The sequence below is a fragment of the Cetorhinus maximus genome, chromosome 5 (genome assembly GCF_964194155.1).
Source record: "Cetorhinus maximus chromosome 5, sCetMax3.hap1.1, whole genome shotgun sequence".
In the NCBI taxonomy this organism is placed as follows: domain Eukaryota; kingdom Metazoa; phylum Chordata; class Chondrichthyes; order Lamniformes; family Cetorhinidae; genus Cetorhinus; species Cetorhinus maximus.
Window position 1 is genome coordinate 160,390,792 of NC_135883.1, and position 26,224 is coordinate 160,417,015.

Consider the following 26,224-nt stretch of genomic DNA (forward strand, 5'->3'; position numbering starts at 1 on the left):
AAGAGTTGGTGCAGTAGGTAGGGTTTTAGATTCCTGGATCACTGGGACCGTTTCTGGGGAAGGTGGGACCCGGGGCGGTCTATATCTGAACCAGAGTGGGACTAACATCCTTGCGGGCGGGTTTGCTAGTGCTGTTGGGAGGAGTTTAAACTAATTCGGCCGTGGGAGGGGGACACAGAATGTTAGCAGAATAGGGACACATCATAATACAGTAAAACAATCAAGTCAGAGGGAGTACAGCTGCAATAAGCTTCAAGGGAGTAAGGCAAGGCTGGATGACCTCTACTTTAATGCCAGGAGTATTACAGGTAAAACGGATGAGTTAAGGGTGAGGATTGACACGTGGAATTGTGATATAGTAGTCATCACAGATGTGGTTGAGGGAAGGGCAGGATTGGCAGCTCAACATTCCAGGATATAGAATCTTTAGGTGAGAAGGGAGGGGGTAAAAGAGGAGGAGGCATTGCATTATTAGTTAAAGAGTCAGCTACTGCAGTAAGGAGAGATGATATCTTGGAAGGGGTATCGAATGAAGCTTTGTGGGTAGAGTTTAGGAATAAAAAAAGGGGCAGCCTCATTGTTAGGTCTTTATTATAGACCCCCAGATAGTCAGTGGGAAATTTGAGGAGCAAATATGTGCACAATTTGTGGAAGTGTGTAAAAACAGTAATAATAGGATAATTATATCAGGTGATTACAACTTTCCCAACATTAATTGGGATAGACAGTGTTAAGGACTTGGATGGAGTGGATTTCTTGAAATGTGTACAGGAGAACTTTTTAGGTCAGTATGTAGAGGGTCCAATAAGGGACGGCACAGTGCTGGACCTAATTCTGGGGAATGAAGCTGGACATGTGGCTGAGGTGGTGGTGGGAGAGCATTTTAGCAACAGTGACCACAGTATGGTACAGTTTAAGTTTGCTATGGCAAAGAAATAGACAAGTTGCAAATAAAATGTTTTGAATTGGGGGGAGAGTGGATTTTAGTAAAATAAGGCAGGGTCTGGCCAAGGTAGACTGGGAACAGCTACTTATGGGGAAATCTACAGAGGAGCAGTGGGGAACACTCAAAGGAAATGGGGAGGGTACAGGCTCAACATGTTCGCTCTAAGGCAATAGGAAGGAGTAACAAGCCCAGAGAACCATGGATGACCAGAGATATTCAGGTTACGATGAGAAGTAAAAAGAGACTTTTAGCAGGTACAAGAGAAGCAAATCAGTGGAGGCATTAGTGGAGTACAAACAGTGCAGGGTGGAGCTTAAAGCAATTAGGAGAGCAAAAAGTGGATATGAGAAAGCCCTGGCTGGTAAAAACAGGGAAAATCCCAAGATATTCTATCAGTATGTCAAGGGGAAGAGGATAACCAGGGAAAGAGTAGGGTGCAAATGGGACCAAGGGGGCAATCTATGGGTGGAGCCAGATGACATTGCTAGAGTGTTGAATGAATACTTCACATCCGTCTTCACCCAAGAGAATGAGGATGAAGGTATCAAACTCAGGGAGAGAGACTGTGAGGTTCTTAAGCAAATTGATATAGGGAGTGACAAGGTATTGGAGGTGTTGGCAGGCTTAAAAGTGGACAAATCTCCAGGTCCGGATGATTTGGGTCCCAGACTGCTGAGGGAGGCAAGGGAGGAGATTGCAGGGGCTCTGACCCAAATTTTTAATTCCTCTCTGGCCACGGGGAGGTGTCAGAGGACTGGAGAACAGCTAATGTGGTTCCACTATTTAAGAAGGGTTGTAGAGAAAAGCCAGGGAACTACAGGCCAGTGAGTCTCACGTCAGTGGTAGGGAAACTATTGGAGAAAATTCTGAAGAAGAGAATCTATCTCCACTTGGAGAGGCAAGGTTTGATCAGGGATAGTCAGCATGGTTTTGTCAGGGGGAGGTCATGCCGAACAAATTTGATTGAATTTTTTGAGGAGGTGACCAGGTGTGTAGATGAGGGTAATGTAATAGATGTAGTTTATCTGGATTTCAGCAAAGCCTTTGACGAGGTCCCACATGGGAGACTTTATAAAGAAGGGAAATACACATGGGATACAGGGTAATTTGATAAGGTGGATTCAAAATTGGCTTAGTTGTCGGAGACAGAGGGTGATGACAGAAGGATGCTTTAGTGACTGGAAGCCAGTGTCCAGTGGCGTGCCACAGGGATCTGTGCTCGGTCCCCTATTATTTGTCATTTATATAAACAACATAGATGACTATGTGGGGGGTAGGATTAGTAAGTTTGCGGATGACACAAAGATTGGCCAGGTGGTTAACAGTGAGGTTGAGTGTCTTGGGCTACAGGAAGATATAGATGGGATGGTCAAATGGGCAGATAAGTGGCAGATGGAATTTAACCCTGAAAAGTATGAGGCGATACACTTTGGAAGGAGTAATTTGACAAGGAAGTATTCAATGAATGACATGACAGTAGGAAGTTCTGAGGAACAAAGGGACCTTGGCGTGTGTTTCCATAGATCCCTGAAGGCAGAGGGGCATGTTTGTCGGGTGGTGAAAAAGGCGTATGGGGCACTTACCTTCATCAATTGAGGCATAGATTACAAAAGTAGGGAGGTCATGTTGGAGTTGTATAGAACCTTAGTGAGGCTACAGCTGGAGTACTGTGTGCATTTCTGGTCACCACATTATAGGAAGGAAGTGATTGCACTGGAGGGGATGCAGAGGAGATTCACCAGGATGTTGCTTGGGATGAAACATTGAAGTTATGAAGAGAAGTTGGATAGACTTGGGTTGTTTTCGTTGGAGCAGAGAAAAATGAGGGGCGGCCTGATCGAGGTTTACAAGATTGAGGGGCTTGGACAGGGTGGATGGGGAGCTGCTGTTCCCCTTAGTTGAAGGGTCAATCACAATGGGACATAAGTTCAAGGTGACGGGCAGGAGTTTTAAGGGGGATATGAGGAAAAACTTTTTTACTCATGGTAAATGGTGACGGTCTGGAATATGCTGCCTGGGAGGGTGGTGGAGGCTAAGTTTTGACTAAGTGTGCACATTTTGTCTAGTATTGTAGCATAACATTTCAATCCAATTTAAAATGGTGTATTTTAAAGTTCTGAGATTTAATTCAATGTGGCATAGAGAACATTGATAAAACCTGGCACTGCTTACCAGTAAGAGAAAAGTTTATTGCATCCATATTGTGTTACATTCTGTTTTGGGGGGAGAAGAAAATCCTTTCAAAGTTAGTGTACTGAATTATGTTTATCACACCCAATTATACAAGGGGGCATGTGAGGAAAAACTTTTTTTATCCAGAGGGTGGTGATGGTCTGGAATGCGCTGCCTGGGAGGGTGGTGGAGGCGGGTTGCCTCACATCCTTTTAAAAAGTACCTGGATGAGCACTTGGTACATCATAACATTCAAGGCTATGGGCCAAGTGCTGGTAAATGGGATTAGGTAGGTAGGTCAGATGTTTCTCACGTCTTGGTGCAGACTCGATAGACCGAAGGGCCTCTTCAGCACTGAGATTCTGTGATTCTGAGAGCTGGTGTTGACACGATGGCTGAATGGCCACCTCCTGTGCCGTAACAATTCTGAGATTCTGTGGAAAGAGAAGTAATTACCAAATATTTGTTGGGGGGGTGGGGAGAAGAAATTTTAACAGGCTATTGGAATAAGACTAAAGGGTTAGCATTTCCAGCTGAATGGCCTCCTCTAGTCCTGCTTCTGTTGAGCTCAAGTGACCTTGTGATTGCTGAAGTGAAAAATGGTTTGAGCTTTATATTGGATTCCAAGATGGCACTAATTACAAAATATTCAGACAAAACCATCCTATTCAAGAGGAAATGTTGCTTTGAGAACATTCTGTGCAAGCGAAGGGTATTAAAACTGCTTGGTAATGGAAAATTAGATGGAGATTGATTTTTGCAAATTTGTGAATTCTTATTGGAGACTAAGGTGTGATGGGCTAGTTTTGTCATCATTGTTCTCACAACCCCAGTCTTTTTCTCAAATTTGATTGTGACAGATTCCCCTTGGACTTTGCTGTCTAAAGCCCAGGACAATTCCACAGTGAAAAATTATGCTGAATCCAAATTATTCAATTCCACCTTTGAAAAAACCTAGTTTTCTTCAACACACAGGATCCTGGCATTCCAGTAATTTCTTAAATCGTTTAATAATCCAAGGGGGAAAGAACTTAAAACAACTGCTAACAAAGCAATCTATCTTGCTATGCTCATCATTTGGCCCCATTTCCATAACTGACACTTGTGGAAATTTTTCTAAATCCTGTGTTCTAAAGTGTTTTTTTTTAAACCCATTATCCAGCAACCCCTTCCTCAGATGATACTGTTGTGACCTGTTCTCAGAACTGAAAAAAAACATTGTTTGTTCAAGGCAGTCAACCTCCTGGGAAGATGACACCAATGAATTGACACCTCTGTCCTCTGCTACTCTGATGCATTCCACATAAGCAAACAGCATCCAGTCCACTCCTGTCGCTTGCCATTTCAACACTCCACCCTGCCCTCATGGCCACATGTCTGTCCTTGGCTTGCTGCATTGTTCCAGTGAAGCTCAACGCAAACTGGAGGAACAGCACCTCATCTTCCAACTAGGCACTTTACAGCCTTCCGGACTGAATATTGAGTTCAACAATTTTAGATCATGAACTCTCTCCTCCATCCCCACCCCCTCCTTTTTTGTTTTTACCAATAATTTATATAGATTTTTCTTTTCCCACCTACTTCCATTATTTTTAAGTATATTTCCATCCATTGTTTTATCTCTACCTTTTAGCCTATTTCGATCCCTTCCCACCACCCCACCCCCACTAGGGCTATCTGTACCTTGCTCGTCCTGCTTTCTACCCTTAATTAGCACATTCCTTAGATAATATCACCACCTTCAATACCTCTTTGTCCTTTTGTTTGTGACATCTTTTGGTTATCTCCACCTATCACTGGCCCTCTATCCAGCTCTTCTTGTCCCACCCACCCCCTTAAACCAGCTTATATTTCACCTCTCTTCTATTTTTACTTAGTTCTGTTGAAGGGTCATTCGGACTCGAAACGTTAACTGTGCTCCTATTCGCAGATGCTGCTAGACCTGCTGAGTTTTTCCAGGTATTTTTGTTTTTGTTTTGGATTTCCAGCATCTGCAGTTTTTCGCTTTTATCCACTATATCTGTCGTCCATGTTGTCCTTTTCTCCTCCAAAAACTGTCTCTTATCTACTGTCTGCTCTAGGTGAATGAAGTATTGTATCTTTCTCTCTTTTGTTATGCATTAATTTTTTTTTTCTCCAAACATTTCCAGCACTTATTTTTCTGCCTGTGTAGGATATGCAGAACATCGTTTTTTATGTCCACATCTCAAATGTATTCAGTCTATCAGTAGTCTTTGTTGTCCATGTCTCCTAAGCATATAACAAAGATGACAAAAGCATGCTTTTCCTCAGATTTGCGCTCAGTTTCTCTGTTAACACTGCCTTCCTTCTGACAAAGATGGTCTTGACTACCTCAATTATCTTTCAAATCTCAATCTCATCTTCCATCGTTCTGTCATAATCTGCCCAAGGTATATGAACCTTTTTCCTTGTCCCAGGATTTGACCAATTACTTCAATTTTAATTTCCTGGGTTAGATCTCCTCTTATCACCATTTTCTTCACATTTTATTCTTAATCCATGTTCCTCGCTCCTTACTTTCACTTTATTTGCAATTTCCTGTAGTGCCTCTTCTGACTCTGCAATCAATGCAGTTTCATCTGTGTATCTCCAATTTTTGACATTCAACCCCTGCCATGTTTCAATCTACATCTCTGAAGATTGTATAGGATGAACAGTTTTGGGGACATGGCACATCACTGGCGCTCGTGCACTCTCCTTTTGATTGGGAAGCTGTCTGACAAACTGCTTCAGGTCTTGCCACTGCTGATTGATTCCAGTATGGATTCTGAATTATCCTTTTATCATTTCAGTTTCTGGGTTGTCTAAACACTCCTTTACTTCCCGATGGTAGACTCTCCAATGACTTCTTGCAGTCTATAAAACATACATACACTAGGTTTTTGCACTTCCCGGAATCTTTCAATGACTACTCAAGTTAAAGATGCCATCTCGTGTTCCTTTCTTTGGTCTGATGCATGATTGGCTATCATTTATCTCTGCTTTTATAGACTGATTTCTTTACAAAATAATTAGAAATCATTTTCATCACATTGCTTATGAGGCTTATTGTCCTGTGCTCGGAACACACCAAGGCTTTTGGTTTCTTTGGGAGCTTAATGAAAACTGACTGCATATGATCCTCTGATAGGAATCCTGCTCAATAAATTTTGTTGCAAAGGTTTGTCAGTATCCCAATGTTAACAACATTTGGGACTCTCGGGCATTATGTTGATATCTTGGGGAGATGGTGGCATAATGTTGGTAATGTCACTGGACTAGCAATCCAGAGGCCTAGCCTCCATGTGACTCCAGATCCACAACAATGACCTTTAACTGCCCTCTGAAATGGGCTTGCAAGCCACTCAGTTCAATAGTAATTAAGGATGGGCAACAAATGCTGGCCTTACCAGTGATGCCATGAAAGGATAAAGAGGAAAAAATCTTGTTGATCCCAGGTGCTGCCCTTGCTTTCACTGCCCTGACTTCTGTCTAAGTTATCTCTGGTCAGAGATAATTGACCAGTGATAATTGAAAAAATTGAAAATATCAGTTAATTCCCATTGGAATTGATTTGGGGAGGGTAGGGGCAGGAATCTAACAACAAAGCAGACTTGCTCTGAAGTGAAGTTGAATCTGCTCTAGAATAGAAAATGTCAAGAGCATGGCACTGCTAGCTGCCTGAAACAATGGCTTTATGACATCTTGTCATGGAAGAGGAGACCATGGTACAATTTTCACCTTCCCCTTAAGATAACTTTGCCAAATGAACTATATATATTTTTTAAAAAGAATGAGACTACTTTAAAGACTAACCAATGAAATCTATTTGGAGCATTATAATACTTCTAACTTTCTAAATTGTGGTAAAAGATCACAAAGTTATTGATCACAGTGCAGAAGAGGCCCTTCAGCCCATCGAGTCTGTACCGACATGTGAGAAACACCTGACCTACCTACCTAATCCCATTTACCAGCACTTGGCCCATAGCCTTGAATGTTATGATGTACCAAGTGCTCATCCAGGTACTTTTTAAAGGATGTGAGGCAACCCGCCTCCACCACCCTCCCAGGCAGCGCATTCCAGACCATCACCACCCTCTGGATAAAAAAAGTTTTTCCTCACATGCCCCCTTGTATAATTGGGTGTGATAAACATAATTCAGTACACTAACTTTGAAAGGATTTTCTTCTTTCCCCCCCCCCCCCCCCCCACAAAACAGAATGTAACACAATATGGATGCAATAAACTTTTCTCTTACTGGTAAGCGATGCCAGGTTTTACCAATGTTCTCTATGCCACATTGAATTAAATCTCAGAGCTTTAAAATACACCATTTTAAATTGGATTGAAATGTTATGCTACAATACTAAACAAAATGTGCATACTTAGTCAAAAAGTTTTTAAATTCAGATGATATGGTGAACCACATGGTAAGCAATTGCATTTTGTGATCCTATGCATCCTGTGCATTACAGGGATAGAGGTTAAATACCTGCAGACTGAAAACCGCATGCACATTACACAGCAAAGCTTTACAGACTTAATATGAATCAAATGCCTTATCACAATAAGATACTCTGTTGAGAATGAGACATAATTCTATAGCAGTAAGCAAAAATCTACTTGGTATATTTTGTTGCCAGTTTCTAAAGGGGCCAGTGATCTTTGTCAAGTGCCAAGTTAAATTATCATGAATCTAAGCATTCAGGATTTCAGCTTGAGCAATGCTTTTTTGGGCTCTAAACAAAGCATACTACTGTATGTTAGAATTGCTCTCAGGACTTTGCTGATTGAGGAAAGACTTCCTCAATGGCAGAAAAGAACATAAGGCAAATGAAATGCAGGCGATTTTTAAAATTTGATTTGAAGTTAGTTTCGGCCTCAAGCTCCTTCTCCCTCACCTTCTTAAATATGAACATTAAGTGAAAAAGCTTGAGCGGCTCTTTTTTTTTTGTGGCCTCTTTTTCCATCCCACCCTCAAACACAGAATCACAAAGTGTTGACACTCGTGAGGCAGAAACAGCATTTGTATGTACGTAACACCTTTTTTAGTAAACTGAATAAGGAGAGAGGAGGCGTGAGTGTGGTGTGTTTTAAGGAGAAAAGTCGGAAAAGCAGGAGGGTTTAGGGAAAGTTTCTAAACAGTGGGACCTAGGCGGCTGAAGGCATTATTGCTAATGGTAGGTGTGGGCTGCTGTGATGCACAAAGGCTTGCATTTGTGTGGTGCCTCTCACGACTTGGGGACTTTACAATAGTGTCTACAACTCTATGAATTGTTTTGTAGAAAACTGGCCAATTTGTGCACAGCAAGTTCCTGTAAACTGTTCTCCTTGGAGGAAAGACTGTTCAGAGGCGATTTAATAGAGGTGCTCAAAATCATGAGTCCTATCATGATCTCTCTTTTTGGTTTCATCATACTGCATTAAATGAAAGTGCTAATTTATACAACAACAGCTTGTGTTTATGTAGCACCATAACATAGTAAAGCAACCCAGTGTTTAAGTGTGTTATAAAACAAAATTTGACACCATGCCAGAGTTGAAGGCAAATGACAAAAGCTTGAAAGAGGTAGGTTTTAAGGCGCATTGTAAGAGGAAAGAGGTGGAGAGGGTTTAGAAGCGCATTCCAAATCTTATGGCCTTGGCAACTGAAAGCACAGTTGCCAGTGGTGAAGCAGTTAACATAGAGGATGCTCAAGAGGCCAAAATTGAGTGCAGATATTTGAGGATTGGAGGAGATTGGGGATAGAGAGAGGCAAGACCATAAGATGTGAAGGCAAGGATAAGAATTTTAAATTTGAGATGTTGGGAGCAAGTTTAGGTCAATGAGCATAGTGATCATAATGAGGTTAAGAAGACTTGGTGCTAGTTGTGCATGGGCAGCAGAGTTTTGGACAACCTCCAGTTTATGGAGGGAGGCTGTGAGCAGTTATTAACTTTGATTATTTTCTCCGGCAGCACTTAAGCTGGCAGATGCTGGTCAATAGATGACGAAAGTTGGTGCGACTTTTAGTTTTGCAGTATATTTTTACATATGTTTGAGGGATCGGGGGAAATGGAAAGAGATGGCATTTATTCACTTGTGAAAATGTTAAATTAAGATTTTTCCTTCAGTTGGTTAAGCTTTTCATATAATTCTGCAACCATGACAATATACAATAAGCTGGATGAAAGTTTAATTCAAATGCCAGAGGCATGTCAAAGTAACATTTTCCAGTACAACTGTTGGATTCAACCTGACCATTATAACTGCTTGCAGCATTCATGAGAGCTTGAATCATGTAATTAATTATTGCAGTTCACAGCACCATGTGGAAGCCACCCTTTGGCCCACGTTTATACTGGATTTTTGGAAGACCAATCTAAATTTAATGCCACTGCCCTGTCCTTTCTTTTTAGTCTAATATCTTCCTCTGTTTCAGGGGAGGGTTTGGGTGAAGGGAGACTTAGAAATCCAAAGTGAGGTCGATGTATCGGAACAGTATAAGAGATGTGGGTAAAGATGAGCAGGGTGGGACAGGAAGGGACAGAGTTGTACTTTTTTTTTTGTTATTTAGAGCATAAAGTCATTGCAGGGAATACAAGTAAAAAATAAAGTTATTTTATCTGATTGCTTGAAGCATCTGCAGTAAGATGGATGAATTAGTGGCTCAAATAATAGAAATTATTTCGATCTGATCATTACAGGAACATGGTTACAAGGTGATCAAGTTTGGGAAATAAATATTCCAGGCTACAAAATATTTCAGAAAGAGTGGCAAAGGAGGTTGGATAGCCCTTATGGTAAAGGATGACATAAGAACATGATTGAGAAAGGATGTTGCCTCTGAGGATCATGTAGCAGAATCAGTATGGGTGGCAATTAGGGATATCAAGAGTCAGAAAATACTGGAGGGAGCAGTTTGTAGGCCCCCTAACAGTAGTTATACAGTTGTGCAGAGCATTAATCAAGACATTATTGGAGCCTGTAACAAAGGAGATGTAATCATTATGAGGGACTTTAATCTTCATATGGACTAGGACAATCAAATCAAGAATGGTCTAGAAGATGAGTTCATAGAATATTTTCACAACTGTTTCTTGGAGCAGTACGTTGTGGAACAGATTAGGATAAAGCTATCTTAGATCTAGTATTGTGTAATGAAGCAGGGTTAATTAATAATGTCATAGTAAAAGACCCACTGGGAAATAGTGACCATAATACCATTTGAGTTTCAGGTTAAATTTGAAAGTGAAGTATTCCGATCAAAGAAAAATCTTAAAGCCATATGAGGTGGAGAACTGGCTAAGGTTAATTGGGTAAATAGACTAAAAAGGTAGGGAGGTAAATGAATAGTGGGAAACATTTAAAGAAGCAATCCAGAATGTTCAACAAAAATATATTCCAGAAGAAGGACACATTCCTGGCTCACTCGGGAAGTTATGGATTGCATTAGATTAAAAGAAGATGCTTGCAATGTCGTAATAAACAGTAGCAAGCCTGAGGATTGGAGTGTTTTAAAACCAGCAAAGGGCCACCAAAAAGTTGATAAAAAGGAAAAAAAAAATGAGAAACTGTATAAAAATCTGTTTATGTAATATAGTTAAGACTTTTTAAGTATATTAAAAGGGAAGAGTGGCTAAAGTAAATGTTGGTCCCTAAGAAACAGACAGGAGAAATTATCATGGGGAATGAGGAATGGCAGAGGCATTGAACAATTTTTTTGTCTGCCTTCACAGTAGAAGGTATAAGTGTCCATTTCTGGCATGGAAATAACTTACAGGCTAAAATGGGTGAGGAAATTTAATATCAGAGAAAGTATTGGAGAAACTTGAGGGACTAAAATCTGACTAATCCCCAGGACCTGATGGCCTACACCCTAGGCACCGAGCACATCGAGAGACTTTGGGAGCATGTGGAGGTGAAGCCAAAGCATCAGAGTACAAACCTCCAAATGCCTCATCTGATCAACCCTTCATGCACCCCCTGACCTGCATGTGTCAGTCTGCTGATCATGCATTAGACTTATCAGCTATCTTGGAACCCATCAAAACAGTAGAAGCAAGCCATCCTCAATCCTGAGGCACTGCCTGAGAAGGTGACCTTGGAATCACTGAAACCATCTGTTTCTAGGCAGCCTGTTCCATCCCTTCAATTTTTTAAAACAGCTTTGCCATATCCAATGTAATCTCCTCTTCCAACAACAGGTCCAATGTTTCCAGGTTTTTCTTCATGTTTCATCATACCAGGCAGTTTCATAGTGAATCTACACTGTACCGTCTCTTACTTCAACATCCTTCATTGCATGTGAAATCCAAAATAACCTATAGTATTCCAGCTGTTCTGCTTTTATTACATCTTGGCTTTTGTATTCTATACCTCTTGCCTTAAAACCATGGTTTTCTATTATCTTTTTTTAAAAGCCTTATCCACTTGAAGTGTTGCTCTAAATCCAATTTGGACAGCCCAGGTCACAGTACTGTTATGTGGATTGCCTCGAATCCTACAGCAAATTTTTGTAGGTCACGTCCATTCACACTGGTGAATGGTCTGATCTGGGCAACCACAGTTGCAAACTGGGCTGACATTGAAGGTCCAATTGTGGAGAAAGTATGATCTCCTTGCATGAAGAGTTGATTCTGTTGAGAGACGACTTTTTTTTTTCAAGGGAGGTCAATGGCTGTACTGTCAAATCACACAACCAATCTTTGGCAATATTGGTGTCAGCCCGGAGATTGTGACATTTGTCGTCTTTTTTTTTTTCCTTCGTCAAAACCTGTATCACTCAAAGCATTCAGTATTCCAGAAAGATTTGTGATTGGAGTCACATTTAGTAACTTCTGAAGGTCTTCACAGATTTGCAGTTCTGAGTTGGCTTCAGTGCAGTCAAACTCAAGTGTTTTTTGCCTCAAGCACCCACCAAGAGGTGGGACATTTGACAGGACTGGGAGCTTTTGTACATGCTTGATTTCTCTGTACCACTGATTATTTGCGTTGTGTTGACAACCATTTCCAAGCACTGAGACTATTCTTTGCCACACAGGAGCAATGCAGGATCCTGGACTTTATAAATAGAGGCATGGAGTGGAAAAACAAGGAGGTTTTGATGAACCTTTATAAAACATGGCTTAACTCTCCACTAGATTGTTGTCTCCCCATAAGATCCACTATGTGCTTTATCTTGCATTGCCCTTCAGCTTGCTCATTTCTTTTAAATGTGGTACCTATTATTTCTGTGCCAAGATTTACCTTTTTTCTGTTTTGATCTCAAACCATATCACTACTTCCGTGATGCTCACCCACATTTAACTCCTCACCTTGAGTTCTGATACGAGTTGGGGATGTTTCCAGCAGATGTCTTTGCCAGAATCGACATCACCTCGGCTCCCATATCCTGTAGGAACCATGCATCACTCTCCCTTCCTGCGCAACCTGCAAGTCTCACTATGCACGATATCAAATTAAAACTCAACCAATTTTAAATTTGCCTAATTTCACTTGAACTACTCTTGCTCCTTCCTCTGCTTTTGAATTTCACCTTGAGCTAAATTCCTGTTTTGGAAATATTCTTTTCTTCCTACCTCACTTATTGTTGCCATATTCATTATTGGACTTTTCACATGAACTTTTGTATTCTTTTCAACTCCCTTAATGATGTCTGTGCTATGAGTTTGTTTGACCATTTTTTAAAAATTGTTTTAAAAAGCATTATCTACATCTACAGCAGAATATGTACTGCTAGTATAAGTTTTATTTTAGACGCTATTGCTAATTCTAAATACATCATTGTATTGCAAATGTAAATCTTGCCATGTGTTTGGCAACATCAGGGTAGTAGCTAAGTCATGGAGGTCATTTTCCTCCCTCATGTAAATATTGAGTTATACATGTTTTGACTATTGAGGTATGAATTTCATGCCGGGGTGTTGGAACTGCAACCCTTCCTCATGGTTTTACTACGGTTTATTCTTCTTTTTTATTTTATTCAGTCACGGGATGTGGGCTTTGCTGGCTGGGCCAGCACTTATTGCCTTACCCTGGTTGCCCTTGAGAAGGTGGTGGTGAGCTGCTGCCTTGAACTGCTGCAGTCAATGTGGTGTAGGCACACCCTTAGTGCTGTTAGGGAGAGAGTTTCAGGATTTTGAGCCAGCGACAGTGAAGGAACGGCAATATATTTCCAAGTCAGGATGGTGAGTGACTTGGAGGGGAGCATCCAGGCGGTGGTGTTCCCCATCTCTCTGCTGCCCTTGTCCTTCTAGGTGGCAGTGGTTGTGGGTTTGAAGGTGCTGTCGAAGGAGCCTTGGTGAATTCCTGCCGTGCGTCTTGTAGATGGTGTACAGCTGCTACTGTGCGTCAGTGGTGGAGGGAGTGACTGGCATCACAACCACAAACAATCAAGCAGACTGCTTTGCCCTGGACAGTGTCCAGCTTCAGTGTTGTGGGAGCTGCACTCATCCAGGCAAGTGGAGAGTAGTCCATCACACTCCTGCCTTATGCCTTGTAGATGGTAGACAGGCTTTGGGGAGTCAGGAGGTGAGTTTCTCATCACACGATTCCTAGCCTCTGACCTGCTCTTGTAGCCACAGTATTTATATGGCTAGTCCAATTCATTTTCTGGTCAATGGTAACCCCCAGGATGATAGAGGGGGATTCAGTGATGGTAATGCCATTGAACATCAATGGGCAATGGTTGGATTCTCTCCTCCTTGGAGATGGTCATTGCCTGACAGTTGTATAGTGCAACTGTTACTTGGCACTTGTCAGCCCAAGCTTGGATATTGTCCAGGTCTTGCTGTTTTTGGACATGGACGACTTCAATATCTGAGGAGTCACGAATGGTGCTGAACATCCCCACTTCTGACCTTATGATGGAAGGAAGGTCATTGATGAAGCAGCTGAAGATGGTTGGGCCTAGGATACTACCCTGAGGAACTCCTGCAGTGATGTCCTGGAGCTGAGATGACTGACTTCCAACAACCATTGCATCGCTGGCAAGGCAAGAATTTACTATCCCTGATTGCCCTTGAGAAGGTGGTGTTGAGCTGCCTTGAATGTCTGCAGTCAATCTGGTGCAGGTATATTTAGTGCTGTTAGGAAGGGAGTCCCAGGACAGTGAAGGAATGGCAATTATAACTGCAAGTCAAGAAGGTGTGTGGCTTGGAAGGGAGCTTTAACATAAAGGTGTTTCATATGTCTGTTGCCCTTCTCGTTTTGAGGTGGTAGAGGTTTGGAAGGTGGTATTGAAGGAGCCTTGACGAGTTGCTCAGTAAACTCTGGGGTTGAGTTTACTTGGAAGTTCTTCCGATAGCCTGCCATAAATTCAGCCATAAGTTCCAGGAAAACTGCATACACAACCACATGTGAAATTTCTCAGGTTTCCATTAAAGTTGCACTGCTAATTACCTGTGGAAATTCTGAACCAGAGAGAAATTCCCAGGGATAATGTGTGGGTGCTGGTGTATACACTAACCTGATTGTCAAAGCCCTTGGATATCAGGAAGAAAATTGATTCCTGAGGTAACAGACCCAAAACTTCTACAGGGATTCCTTTGAGGAAAAGTGGAATGTGTGAGAGGCTGCATCCCTATCAAGGGATTTGGGTCTGAGAAATTGAATTATGTCCAGTATGTCTTCTCTAAATGTAAAAAAAAATACATTTATTGACAAGTGGGAAGCCCATATTATACAATGCTACTATTGACAAGCGAAATTAGATCAGGTAAATAACAAATATGTAGGTTCTGGACCTGTGCATTGCTGTCTTTCCCCAGCTGCTTTTGTACAATTGAGTGGCTTGCTAGGACAGTTAGTGTAATCTGTGTTGCTTTAGACTGGAGTTGCATGTGAGCCAAGTAAGGATGAGAGGTTCACTTAATTGAAGTGAATTGGTTGGGTGTACTGCCCCTAACAGCACTGTGGGTATTCCTATAACACATGGACTGCAGCTCAAGAAGGCAGTACACCACCTTGAGGGCAATTAGGGATGGATAGATAGTAAATGTTGGCCTAGCCAGTAATGCCCACACCCCATGAATGAATTTTTAATAAAATTACAGCAATGATCATTTTACTAGTACCAGATTTTTATTTCCAGCTTCTTTTAAAAACTGAATTCAAATTCTCAAACTAGAATTTGAACTATGGATTTACCTGTCCAATAATGAATAGCTATGCTACCATCTCCAAGGCCTCACTGGCAGAGAGTATTACTAAATGACCAATCTGACTAACACCAATTTTTCTTTGTAATTAGTGGAAAGAAACCCAGGCCCAGGGTGACTTATCTGTCTCTATCTTCCAACAATGATTTTTCTCTTCTTCCTCTCCGCACCAGTGTTAAGTACTTAACCTGTACTAAGTTTGCTTTATTTCTAATTTGTCAGAGGTTCAAGCGCACAACCAGATCCTAGTCCTCCATACCCAGCTAACTGAAGATTTGTCTTGATCAATTCTGTGCAGGGAAAATGTAATTTCAAAATTGCTTATGCTACATAACTTGATAAATTCTGCTCAAGATGCAGCTCCTGCCCCCACACACCTTTTTATAAGCATTAATGCACCCTCCATCCACCTGGCAAATCAGGACTGGAGGTTCGTTCCAGTTCTCTATTCTTTATTTTGTTGGAATGCAATGATTTTAAGCAATATGTGGATAAATCCATGGATGTGCAGTGCACAATGTAAAAATTTGCAGATGGCACAAAACTTGGAAGTATTGACAACTTTTGAGGAGGATAGTGATAGACTTCAGGAGGACATAGGCTGCTTAAATGGGTGGACATGTGATGGATGAAATTTAATGCTGAGAAGTGCGAAGTAATGCATTTTTGATAGGAAGGCCATTTTTGATAAAATATGCCATCCTAAATGCAGTGCAGGAGCAGAAGAACCCAGGGGTATACATGCACAAGCTGTTGAAGGTGGCAGGGTGGGTTAAAAAAGCAATTTAATGAGGCATTTGAGGTCCTGGGTTTTATAAATGGAGGCAAAAAGCGCAAAATCAAAGACGTTATGATGAACCTGTATTAAACACTGGTTTGGCCTCAACTAGAGTATTATTTAATTCAGGGCAGCGCACTTTAGGATGAAAAGGCATTGAGAAAATATTTACAATGTTCCTAGGGGATAAGAGACTGTAGTTACAAGGATAGATTAGCAAAGCATGACTGTCTTCTTTAGAGAAGATTTTGAGAGGAGATTTGAAAGAGGTGCTCAACAGCATGCACTGTAGAGTACATAGGGAGAAACTTCCCTTTTGTGACAGGGTCGAGTTTAAGGTGATTAGCAATAGAAGCAATGGCAACATGAGGAAACACTTTTCTACACAGGTTAGGATCTGGAATGCACTGCCTGAGTGTGGTGGAGGGAGGTATAATCGAGGCCTTCAATAAAGAATTGGATAATTATTGAAGAAAAAATTTGCAGGGCTACAGGGAATGGCAGGGCAGTGGGGCTAGCTGAGTGAGCTGTGCCAGCACAGACATAATGGGCTGAATGACCACCTCCTGTGCTGTAATTATTCTTCCTTGAGTGTGTTTCATTCAATTTAAAATAGCATTATTTCATCAAATCTTGTGGTTAATACAAACTGAAACACCAAAATTGTTTGTCTTCTAGATTTATGTGTGCCCAGTTGCCGAACCCTGTGCTCGAAAGCATTAGCATCATTGACACTCCTGGCATCCTATCTGGAGAGAAGCAGCGCATCAGCCGAGGTGAGGTTTTTTATGTGACTCGGGTTTAACATTTTTTTAAAAACACCCTAGTTGTGTTTTAGTAGTGTCCTCTTTTTTTTTAAAAGAGGAAAACGGACACCTGTTTATTGCAGGGCCCTTTTGTCAGTGTACCGAGCCACACTGGTAAATTAAACTTCAAAAGATCACGGAAATAAAATATTCCAACTCAACTTATGATATTCAATTCCATCTTGCATTGAGATATGAAATGATTGAATGTTCTAAAACCATATTTAAAAGCAGCACCCATTTCTTTTTTCCCTACAACTTATTTCCCCTCCTGTGATTGACAAGAATGTTGATACATCACCAAGTATCCAGACAAGAAACAGAACTTGTACAGGGTGGGAGTTACCTGGGAACAATTGTTTTTGCAATGTGTAGGAGCTCCTTTCATATAAGTTACTATGGTGAACAAAATACTCTAACTAGCAGCTTCCTTTTGAACAAATGATGTAGAATCACCAAATACCTCAGCAAATAAAATGTTGTATTGGTGTACTAACAAGTGTACTGTTTGAATCCTTTCTTTGGCCTGATTTATTCTTTAATCCCAGCAGCAGTTTATTTTCTTGCAATTTCCTTTTTATACAGCCCAATTGTCTCTTTCTCTCTCTCTTTCCCCCCCCCCCCACCCCACTATTTTCCTTGTTTGTTTTTAAATGATGCTGATCTGTAATATTTCTGGTATTAAGGAAAGGGCCAGTGATTGGAAACACTGACTGCTGTTTTTCCACAGATGTTGCCTGACCTGAATGTTTCTACTTTGTTTCTACTTTGTTTTTTCTGTTTTGTTGAAGGGTGGGTTTGTTTAAATACACAGCTATTGCTTGTTCAGGAAAGGTGAGTGAATTGGCAAGCAGTGCTACAACCAGGAGGTTGTGAAGCAAACACCTCAACTGTTAGTCAGTTTTTCTCTCTTTCTGCTCTCCATGCCACTAGGGAATGTTTTATTTCTCAGTATCCTGCTCAGAGTGGAATTGACAAAGATCTCACAGCAATTGATGCCTCTGTACTCTGCATTGGTGGTGGCGCTAGGGGGAGAATAGGTGGCACTGCAGATAAAGCCATTTATTCACTTCCTTCTCCCTGCCCACAGACAAGTTGAGAGTAAAGTCCACAGGCGATGAAGAGCTGCATCAGTGACCCCAGAAAGATGACTACAATTGACGGCGTGTCAGATGTTTTCATGAAAATTCGAGACAAAGGTGGAAGTAACTACTTGCTCCTTAGGATGTAAAATCCAACTAAGAACAGAGTGCTTATAGCAATTCACAAAATGGTGAGGGCTGTGGACAAGTCCCAGTGATTTGTTCTCAAACAGTAGCATTATTGCTTCCAGTGTGAAGGCTCTGGTTTATAAAGTATCAGTAGACCTATTTCCAACAGGGAAGACTTCAAGAACCATCAGCCCTAATCTTTCCTTGGGTCATTAACGGAGCATAGAGCAGAATCTGTCCCACTTGGTGTTTCAACATCTTTGAGGATTCCTTCACACTGAAGTACAAAGGCCAGGCCAATGTGTCACCCTTTCTTCTTTCTTTTCGCTGAGGAAAAATACCTTGTTGAGCTTACTTTTTTTTTTCTCTAAGCTATTTTGACCTTGCACGAAAAAGGTAACTTCTCATTAATACAAATGAACAGACTTAGTCCTGATTTGAAATAGCTAACAAAGCCGACTTGGGATTTGATATTTAAATTTGGCCTGGAATGACTTCCTGAGTATAACACTAACGGGGCTTCCACAGGGTGACCTGGCCATCCCTAGGATGTATGCTTCAGACGTTTAATGTCACCTGTTTGTCCAGAACAGGAGACCCTGCCTGGAAGCAGCCAAGGAACAACTGCTGTGGACCTTGAGCGCCTGAAGTGTAGCAAGTGGCATTTGGGGCTTGGCACCAAAATGCTATAGTGTATGTGATCAATCCCCCTGTGATCAATTACAAGGTCTTTGTAGCCTTTCAAATTTCAAACCCTCGCCACACTACCAACAGGAGTACACCAGTTATCTTTGAGCCCAACATTGTGTTATGATCTTGGTATAGACCAGTAACTTTTTTTTCTTAAGTAAATGAAATTCTAAATACCAGGTTTTTACCAAGAAAATAAAACCACAAGATTCCACAGTTTTAAACTAACAGAAGAATTCTTGTTTTACAAGAGTCAACAAATACTATCTATCCTGTTCTCTAACCTCCAGAATTAACACTGGGTAAACAATTGACAGGCAAGTTGTGGACTAATCAACTATAAATGCACCTTTTAAATGGCAGATACAACTAAGACCGATTTATTTTTCTTAATTATAAATTGGCTCAGCAGCCCACTTAGATTTTAAGGATCAGCGTGAGTCTCAAAGTCTTTTAAACTCTGTTGTCCTTGCAGGGAATTTCAGCTCCACTGCTGATCCCCAGCCAACAGCAGCGCATAACTAACCAGAGTTCTACAGGTACAATCCTCACCAAGAGGCACACTATATCCTGTATCTCTCAGATCTGCCCCCAGATCAAATCTTTTTGGACTGCTTCTCCAGCTTCATTGACCATTTTAAGAGTGCATCCCACTCTTACCAGGCTACACTCCAGCCTCTAGTCACCAGACACAGTCCCAGCTGAGCTGCTGCTAACAAGTACTGCTTGGACTGATATGTCCTGCTATATCTCCCAGTAAGGTTCAGCCTCTGCCCTGATGTATTGAAACTTGGTACATTATGTACTTCAAATGTTTCAATCTGTGGAATCCCCTTTGAATTGTTTCCTGGCATGGCCATCAGCTGGTTGATGTATATGTTTGGCATGTTCAAGACTTTGGTTTTGATGATCACCATGATTAAATACTTCCATCCAGTATATACAGACTAGGAAGTTTTATTGTTGCTGTCAGTGGGAACTGGGCGATTGTTGAAGGAGTTTAAGGAAAATCCGTATGCCAAACTTATATGGCTCTGAGGAAACTAAACAAAATGCTTTGTTTATAATGTGCCTCTACCCATAACACTTTTTGAATTGCTGCTGATAATGAAGCAGTGAATATTATTGATCTGAAATGTTCTTAACCTTGCAAAACAACTTTTCATCTCATGCAGTGAGTACTCAACGTTCCTGATCTCAGTCTTGTAAATGGTGGCAGAGGATCTGAGGTCAGGTGGTGAGCCGTTCATTCCAGAGTTTATGATAGAGGACTCTGTAGTCGTGGTGTTACTGAAGTTGGGGGGGAAAATGGCTGGATTAGATCTAGTTTGAGATGATCAATAGCTTGCAGTTGATGGTTAACATCAATGCTGTACATGATTTTTTTTCAACAAGCACACTAGGATAGGATGAGCTGCATCTTTATTGGAGGAGTTCTGAATTGAGCTGAGCACTATGGAATTGCCTGTTTCTGGGCCTAATAACCTATTCATGAGGGCAAGGATATTGAAGTAGCTGAAGATGGTCAGGCCACGTGATGTCCTGGTTCTGTGATGAGTAACCTCTTGGTACCATAGGCATCTTCCTTTTGCATCACATATGATTCTAGTCATGATTTTTCTCTTCAGCCCCTTTTGCTAGGGCTTCCTGATGCTATACTTGATCAAATGTTGTCTTATTACTGAGGGCAGTTACTCTTCCTTGACACTTACCTGCATCAAGGTTGTGATGAGATCTGGAAAAATCCTTGGGACCAAAATGTAGCATCACTGAATAGGTATTTGATAATGTTAATGACTTCTCTTCTACTGATTGGGAGGAGGTTGATAGTTGGCCAGGAAAACTTTCCACTCCTACAGCAGAAGTCTTAATGTTATAATATGCATTGCTTAGTTTGATCTGTAGTTAAGTTTACTACAATGACTATTAGTAGGGTGGATGAGAAAGTTCAGCAGAGGAATGTGGTGAATCCCAGGTCTGAAAAAATCCTTGCCTGAATGTGGCATCTAAGAAAGAAACATCCTAGTATTGTTGAAGGGCTGTATTTTTGAAGAAATGTTTTTTTAAAACGTTTTAACCTGGGAGGTTAGGAACCCAGTCAAGGTTTGCAAAATTCTGGAGGACTAGTGAACATTGTTCCACTGGTTGCCAATCACTAGGGGCATTGATTTGCCGTATATCGAGAAGGAATGGGGACACTTTGAAATATGGGATCTTTTACTATAAGAGGCTATTGAGACAGTGCTTGAAAGGCAATTTGGTGTCTTATTGAAAAGAACTATAAAAGGCTGCAGGGAAAAGGCATGAACATCAGGGTAAACAGTAAGAGAACTGACCGTGGCTCGGGCACAGTCGGTCAATTGAACATATAAATATGCAAATTAGGAGTAGACAACACAGCCCTTCGAGCCTGTTCTGCCATTCAGTAAGATCATGGCTAATCTGTAACCTCACTCCACATTCCTCTACCACTGATAACCTTCCACCCTCACCCTCTTGCTTATCAAGAATCTATCTACCTCAGCCTTAAAAATATTCATAGACTCTGCTTCCACTGCCTTTTTTTTTGTTGAAGAAAATTCCAAAGACACCTAATCCTCAGAAAAATTCTCCTTATCTCTCTCCTAAATAGGCAATCCCTTTTTGTTAAACAGAGGCCCCTAAGAGGAAACATGCTCTCCATAGTGACCCTGTCAAGACTCCTCAGGATCTTGTGTTTCAATCAAGTCACCTCTTACTGTTCTAAACTCCAGTGGATACAAGCCTAGCCTGTCCAACCTTTCCTCATAAGACAACCGGCCTAATCCAAGTATTAGTCTAGTAAACCATCTCTGAACTGTTTCCAATGCATTTATATTCTCCTTTAAGGAGACCGATACTGTACACACTACTCCAGATGTGGCCTCACCAATGCCCTGTATAACTGAAGCATAACCTCCCTACTTTTGTATTCGCCTCCCCTCACAATAGATAACATTCTATTAGCTTTCCTAATTGCTTGCTGTACCTGCATACTAACCTTTTGCAATTCATGCACTAGTTCATCTAGATCCCTCTGCATTTCAGAGCTCTGCAATCTCTCACCATTTAGATAATATGCGTCTTTTTTGTTTCCTGCCAAAATGGACAATTTCACACTTCCTCACATTATACTCCATTTGCCAGATCTTTGCCCACCCACTTAAGGAGGCTACAAAGGGACATAGATAGGTTAAGTCCTCTTCACAATTAACTTTCCTTCCAATCTTTGTGCCATCGACAAATTTAGCAAACATACCTTCGGTCTCTTCATCCAAATCATTTATATAATTTGTAAAAAGTTGAGGCCTCAGCACTAACCCTGTGGCGCACTGCTCATTACATCCTGCCAATCAGAAAGAGACCCATTTATTTCTACGCTCTGCTTCCTGTTAGCTAGGTAATCTTTTATCCGTGCCAATGTTATCCCCTACACCATGTGCTTTAATTTTTTTGCAATAACCTTTGTGGCACCTTATCAAATACCTTTTGGAAATCCAAGTACAGCATATCTACTGGCTCCCCTTTATCCACAGCACATGTTACTTCAAAGAACCCCAATAAATTGGTTAAATATGATGACCCTTGCACAAAACCATATTGACTCTGCCTAATTACCCTGAATTTTTCCAAGTGCCCTGCTATAATGTCTTTAATAATGGCTTTCAACATTTTTTCCTTATGACAGATGTTGGGCTAACTGGCCTATAGTTTCCTGCTTTGTCTTCCTCCCTTTTTGAAAGGTTACATTTGCTATTTTTCAATCTAATGGAACCTTCCCTGAATCTGGGGAATTTTGGAAAATTAAAACCAATGCATCAACTATCTGCTGAAGGGTCATGAGGACTCGAAACGTCAACTCTTTTCTTCTCCGCCGATGCTGCCAGACCTGAGTTTTTCCAGGTAATTCTGTTTTTGTTTTGGATTTCCAGCATCCGCAGTAGTTTTTTTGTTTTTTGCATCAACTATCTCACTAGCCATTTCTGTTAAGACCCTAGGATGAAGTCCATCAGAACCCGGTGACTCATCAGCCTACAACTCCGACAATTTTCTCAGTACTACCTCCCTGTTGATTGTAATTTTCCAAGTTCCTCCCTCTCTTCCATTTCCTGATTTACATCTATTTCTGGAATGTTACTTGTATTCTCTATAGTGAAGACCCATTCAAAATACTGGTTCAATTAATCTGCCATCTCATTATTTTCTATTATTAATTCCCCAGGCTCACTTCCTATAGGACCAATGGTCACTTTGTTAACTGCTTTCTTTTTTAAATAGCTATAGAAACTCTTACCACCTGTCTTCATATTTCTAACTAGCTTTCTCTCATACTCTCTAATCTTTCCTTCCTTCCTTATCAATCTTTTGGTCATCCTTTGCTGTTCTTTATATTCTGTCCAATCTTTTCACCTGCCACTCATCTTTGTGCAATTATGTGTTTTCCTTAAGTTTATTACTATCTTTAATTCTTTTAGTTAACAAAGGATGGTGGGTTCTCTCCTTGGAATTTTTCTTGTTGGAGTATTCTGTAATTTCCCCATAAATGTTCACCACTACATCTCTATGGACCTACCCCTTAAACTATAATTGATATGACTCTGTTGTGATTGTGTCTGAGAATTTATTGTTGCAAATTGAGGCTGGATTTGGTCTGAAATCAATCCAATGTCTCTCTAATGCTTTAACACGGCACATTACTGGCAGAGATCCAGATTGCATTAAAACCTAGACCAACTGCAGGAGATTTGATGTTGCTGACAATCGGGTTTGTATGTTGGCATCCAGTGTTGATGCTGCTTCCTAAGAAGCATGTTTCCTTATGCCAAACATTTCCTTTCCCTTGAATAACTCTGACCTCTCTCAACTCAATTCATTCCAGGATTTGGATACTCAACAAGATTGAGACCTACTATACTGGAGAGTTGAGTTTCAATGAGTTGAATGGTCTTTTGTCAACTCTTGACTTAACATTTCTTATTGCTGATTAATGGCCAGTGCATTCCTTGTCCCTTACCTGGTGTATCATCCCATGTATTATTGCTTGCATCACCTGTCTCTCTTTTTACCCTTTCCTTCTGCATTACCTGATGATTTCTAAAGCTGCTGAAACATGTTGATTTTCATGAAGTAATATTCTAACCACGTCCCTGGCTTTAAATAGAAGGCATTTCAGAATTTGTGCCAAGGAAAGAGCAACTTGCACTTGTAAAACTCCTTTCACAACATCAGTAGGTCCCAAAACAATTTGCAGCCGATTAACTGTTTTTGAAGCGTAGCGCCTTTTGACACAGGAAAGACAGCAGCCAATTTGTGCACAGCGAGACTTCTAAGATGCATAATTAGATAATCTTTAAATAATGTTAGTTGGTTAAGTATTGGCCAGGCCACTGGGGGGGAATGTGTAATTGGTTTCACAAAAAGCACATGAAGTTATGAGCATTTCTTGATTTCCACCCCCCATTTGTTTACAGGATGTTTGTCATTCAATTAAGACCAGAGCTTAATTGAGTAATTGATTATTGCAGCTAAATTCTGGATTTTCTTTGTCATGGTAATGGATTATGTATTAGAGATTGCTGAGGCTTTTTCCAGTGGCGTTCTCCATATAATTGTAACTACAGCATGTTGACTACCAGTATCTTGCACAAAAGGCCATTCAGCAGGTGCCACTGGTCTATAGCACCATAGGGGTGCTTGACTCGAGAACCTGACCCTGTCCTTGCCGAATATCAAAATGTGAAGATTAGAAAAGTTTGCTGATTAGTAAGAGTAGGAAGCCTTTTTATTTCCTGTTCTCTCCCAGTTGGTGGATACATGGCCAAAGGCCACCACTTCCTTTAGACCTAAAAAGTGCCCTGTCTACCTCCAATTACCCTGGAAGGGAGAAATATCTCATTTGAGCAACAGATGAAGCTTTCTGTTTCGTGCTCCTACTATGCAGTGCTAACACTGCTTTTCCACTAACAGGATGTTGCTGTCAAGCCAAAAGGATGTTCTGTCTTCCACACAAATGAGTAATGTGGTATATAAAAGCAATGCCAGTCCGATACCAGGTACGTAGGTCATATGTCCAAACAACTGGCAAATCATATCAAACAGCAAGTCCCTTCGCCTGTTTTGCAATAGGCGGAGTACTGACTGTACTCAACCAACCCATGCTTGCAAAACTCAAAACATAATGTCTAACATTAGATGTGACTTCACATCTAATTGGCCAGCTCTTGCTGAACAATCACAAGTGTCCGAAGAATTAAACAACTAATTTACAATTATCAGTCGGGCTCACAATGCAGCTCATTTATGCTTGCTAGAAGCTACATATCATATGTAGGGATCTGTCCTCTGCAGGCAAAAGAAATATGTCCAGACAGTACCTTTTTTTGAATAAACAGAAGCATGGGGGACAATAGCTCCCTGGTGCAATTGCCAAGGCAACATCTTGACCAATCAGCGCACCTTTTATGATGCAGTGTAAATTGTTGTTACCTTTGAAATTTGGCATTCTTGCATCTGTCCTGAAGAGTACAAGACAAAAAGCTTCAACAGCATGTCTTTCTAAAAAAAAAATCTGACTCTTTTTCACAAGAAATTTGGACAGTGTGTATTTTAGGCAAAAGTTTTCTGAAAGGTGGAAATTTAGCTTGACAGAAATATGTTAGTTTCTCCATCCAGAGGTAGCTAAGATGTAGTATAGATGCAAGCCAGGATGCTCTCCCCAAGCCCCAAACAATACCTCATTCTTTAGCAACATCTGATCATTCAAAAGACCATCTGGCACCTTGGCATTGTCAAATTTCCTTTGATTTCTGCAAGCCTTTCCAAAAAAAGGTTTACCTCAAATGCTGTGTATTGCACATACTCATAAATGGGCCAAAGGTCTTTCAGAGGATCAAGAGACTGATTTAAGAGGGGAAAAATAGAGTGAGTAAACTTGCAAGGAACATAAGAGGACTGTAAAAGCTTCTATAAGTATGTATGTCCCTTACAGTCTGAAACAGGAGAATTTATAACTGAGGAAAAAGGATATGGTAGAGCAATTAAACAACTTCCTTAGTACTGTCTTCACGGAGGAAGACATAAACAACTTCCCAGAAATACTAGGGAACCAAGGGTCTAGTGAGAAGGAGGAATTGAAGGAAATTAGTATTACTAAAAAACAGTGCTGGACAAATTAAGGGGACTGAAAGCTGATAAATCCCCAGGGACTGATCTATGTCGCAGGGTAGTAAAGGAGGCGGCCATGAAAATAGTGGGTGCATTGGTGGTCATCTTCCCAAATTCTATAGATTCTGGAACAGTTCCAGCAGATTGGAGGATGGCAAATGTAACCCCACTATCTTTTATTTTAAAAAAAAAAAGAGGGAGAGGTGAAAACACTGGGAATTGTAGACTGGTTAGCCTAGCATCAGTGGTAGAGAGAATGCTAGAGTCTATTATAAAGGATGTGATAACAGGACA

General features: G+C 40.9%; 1 protein-coding gene across 1 annotated transcript in view; it reads left to right on the forward strand.

The window, feature by feature from the left end:
- The window catches only part of LOC144681035 (EH domain-containing protein 3), a 98,927-nt gene that overhangs the window by 17,133 nt on the left and 55,570 nt on the right, over positions 1–26,224 (forward strand). Inside the window, exon 3 of the mRNA XM_078542720.1 lies at positions 16,720–16,817. Coding sequence (XP_078398846.1) covers positions 16,720–16,817 — 98 coding nt within the window. The remainder of the gene's footprint in view (positions 1–16,719; positions 16,818–26,224) is intronic.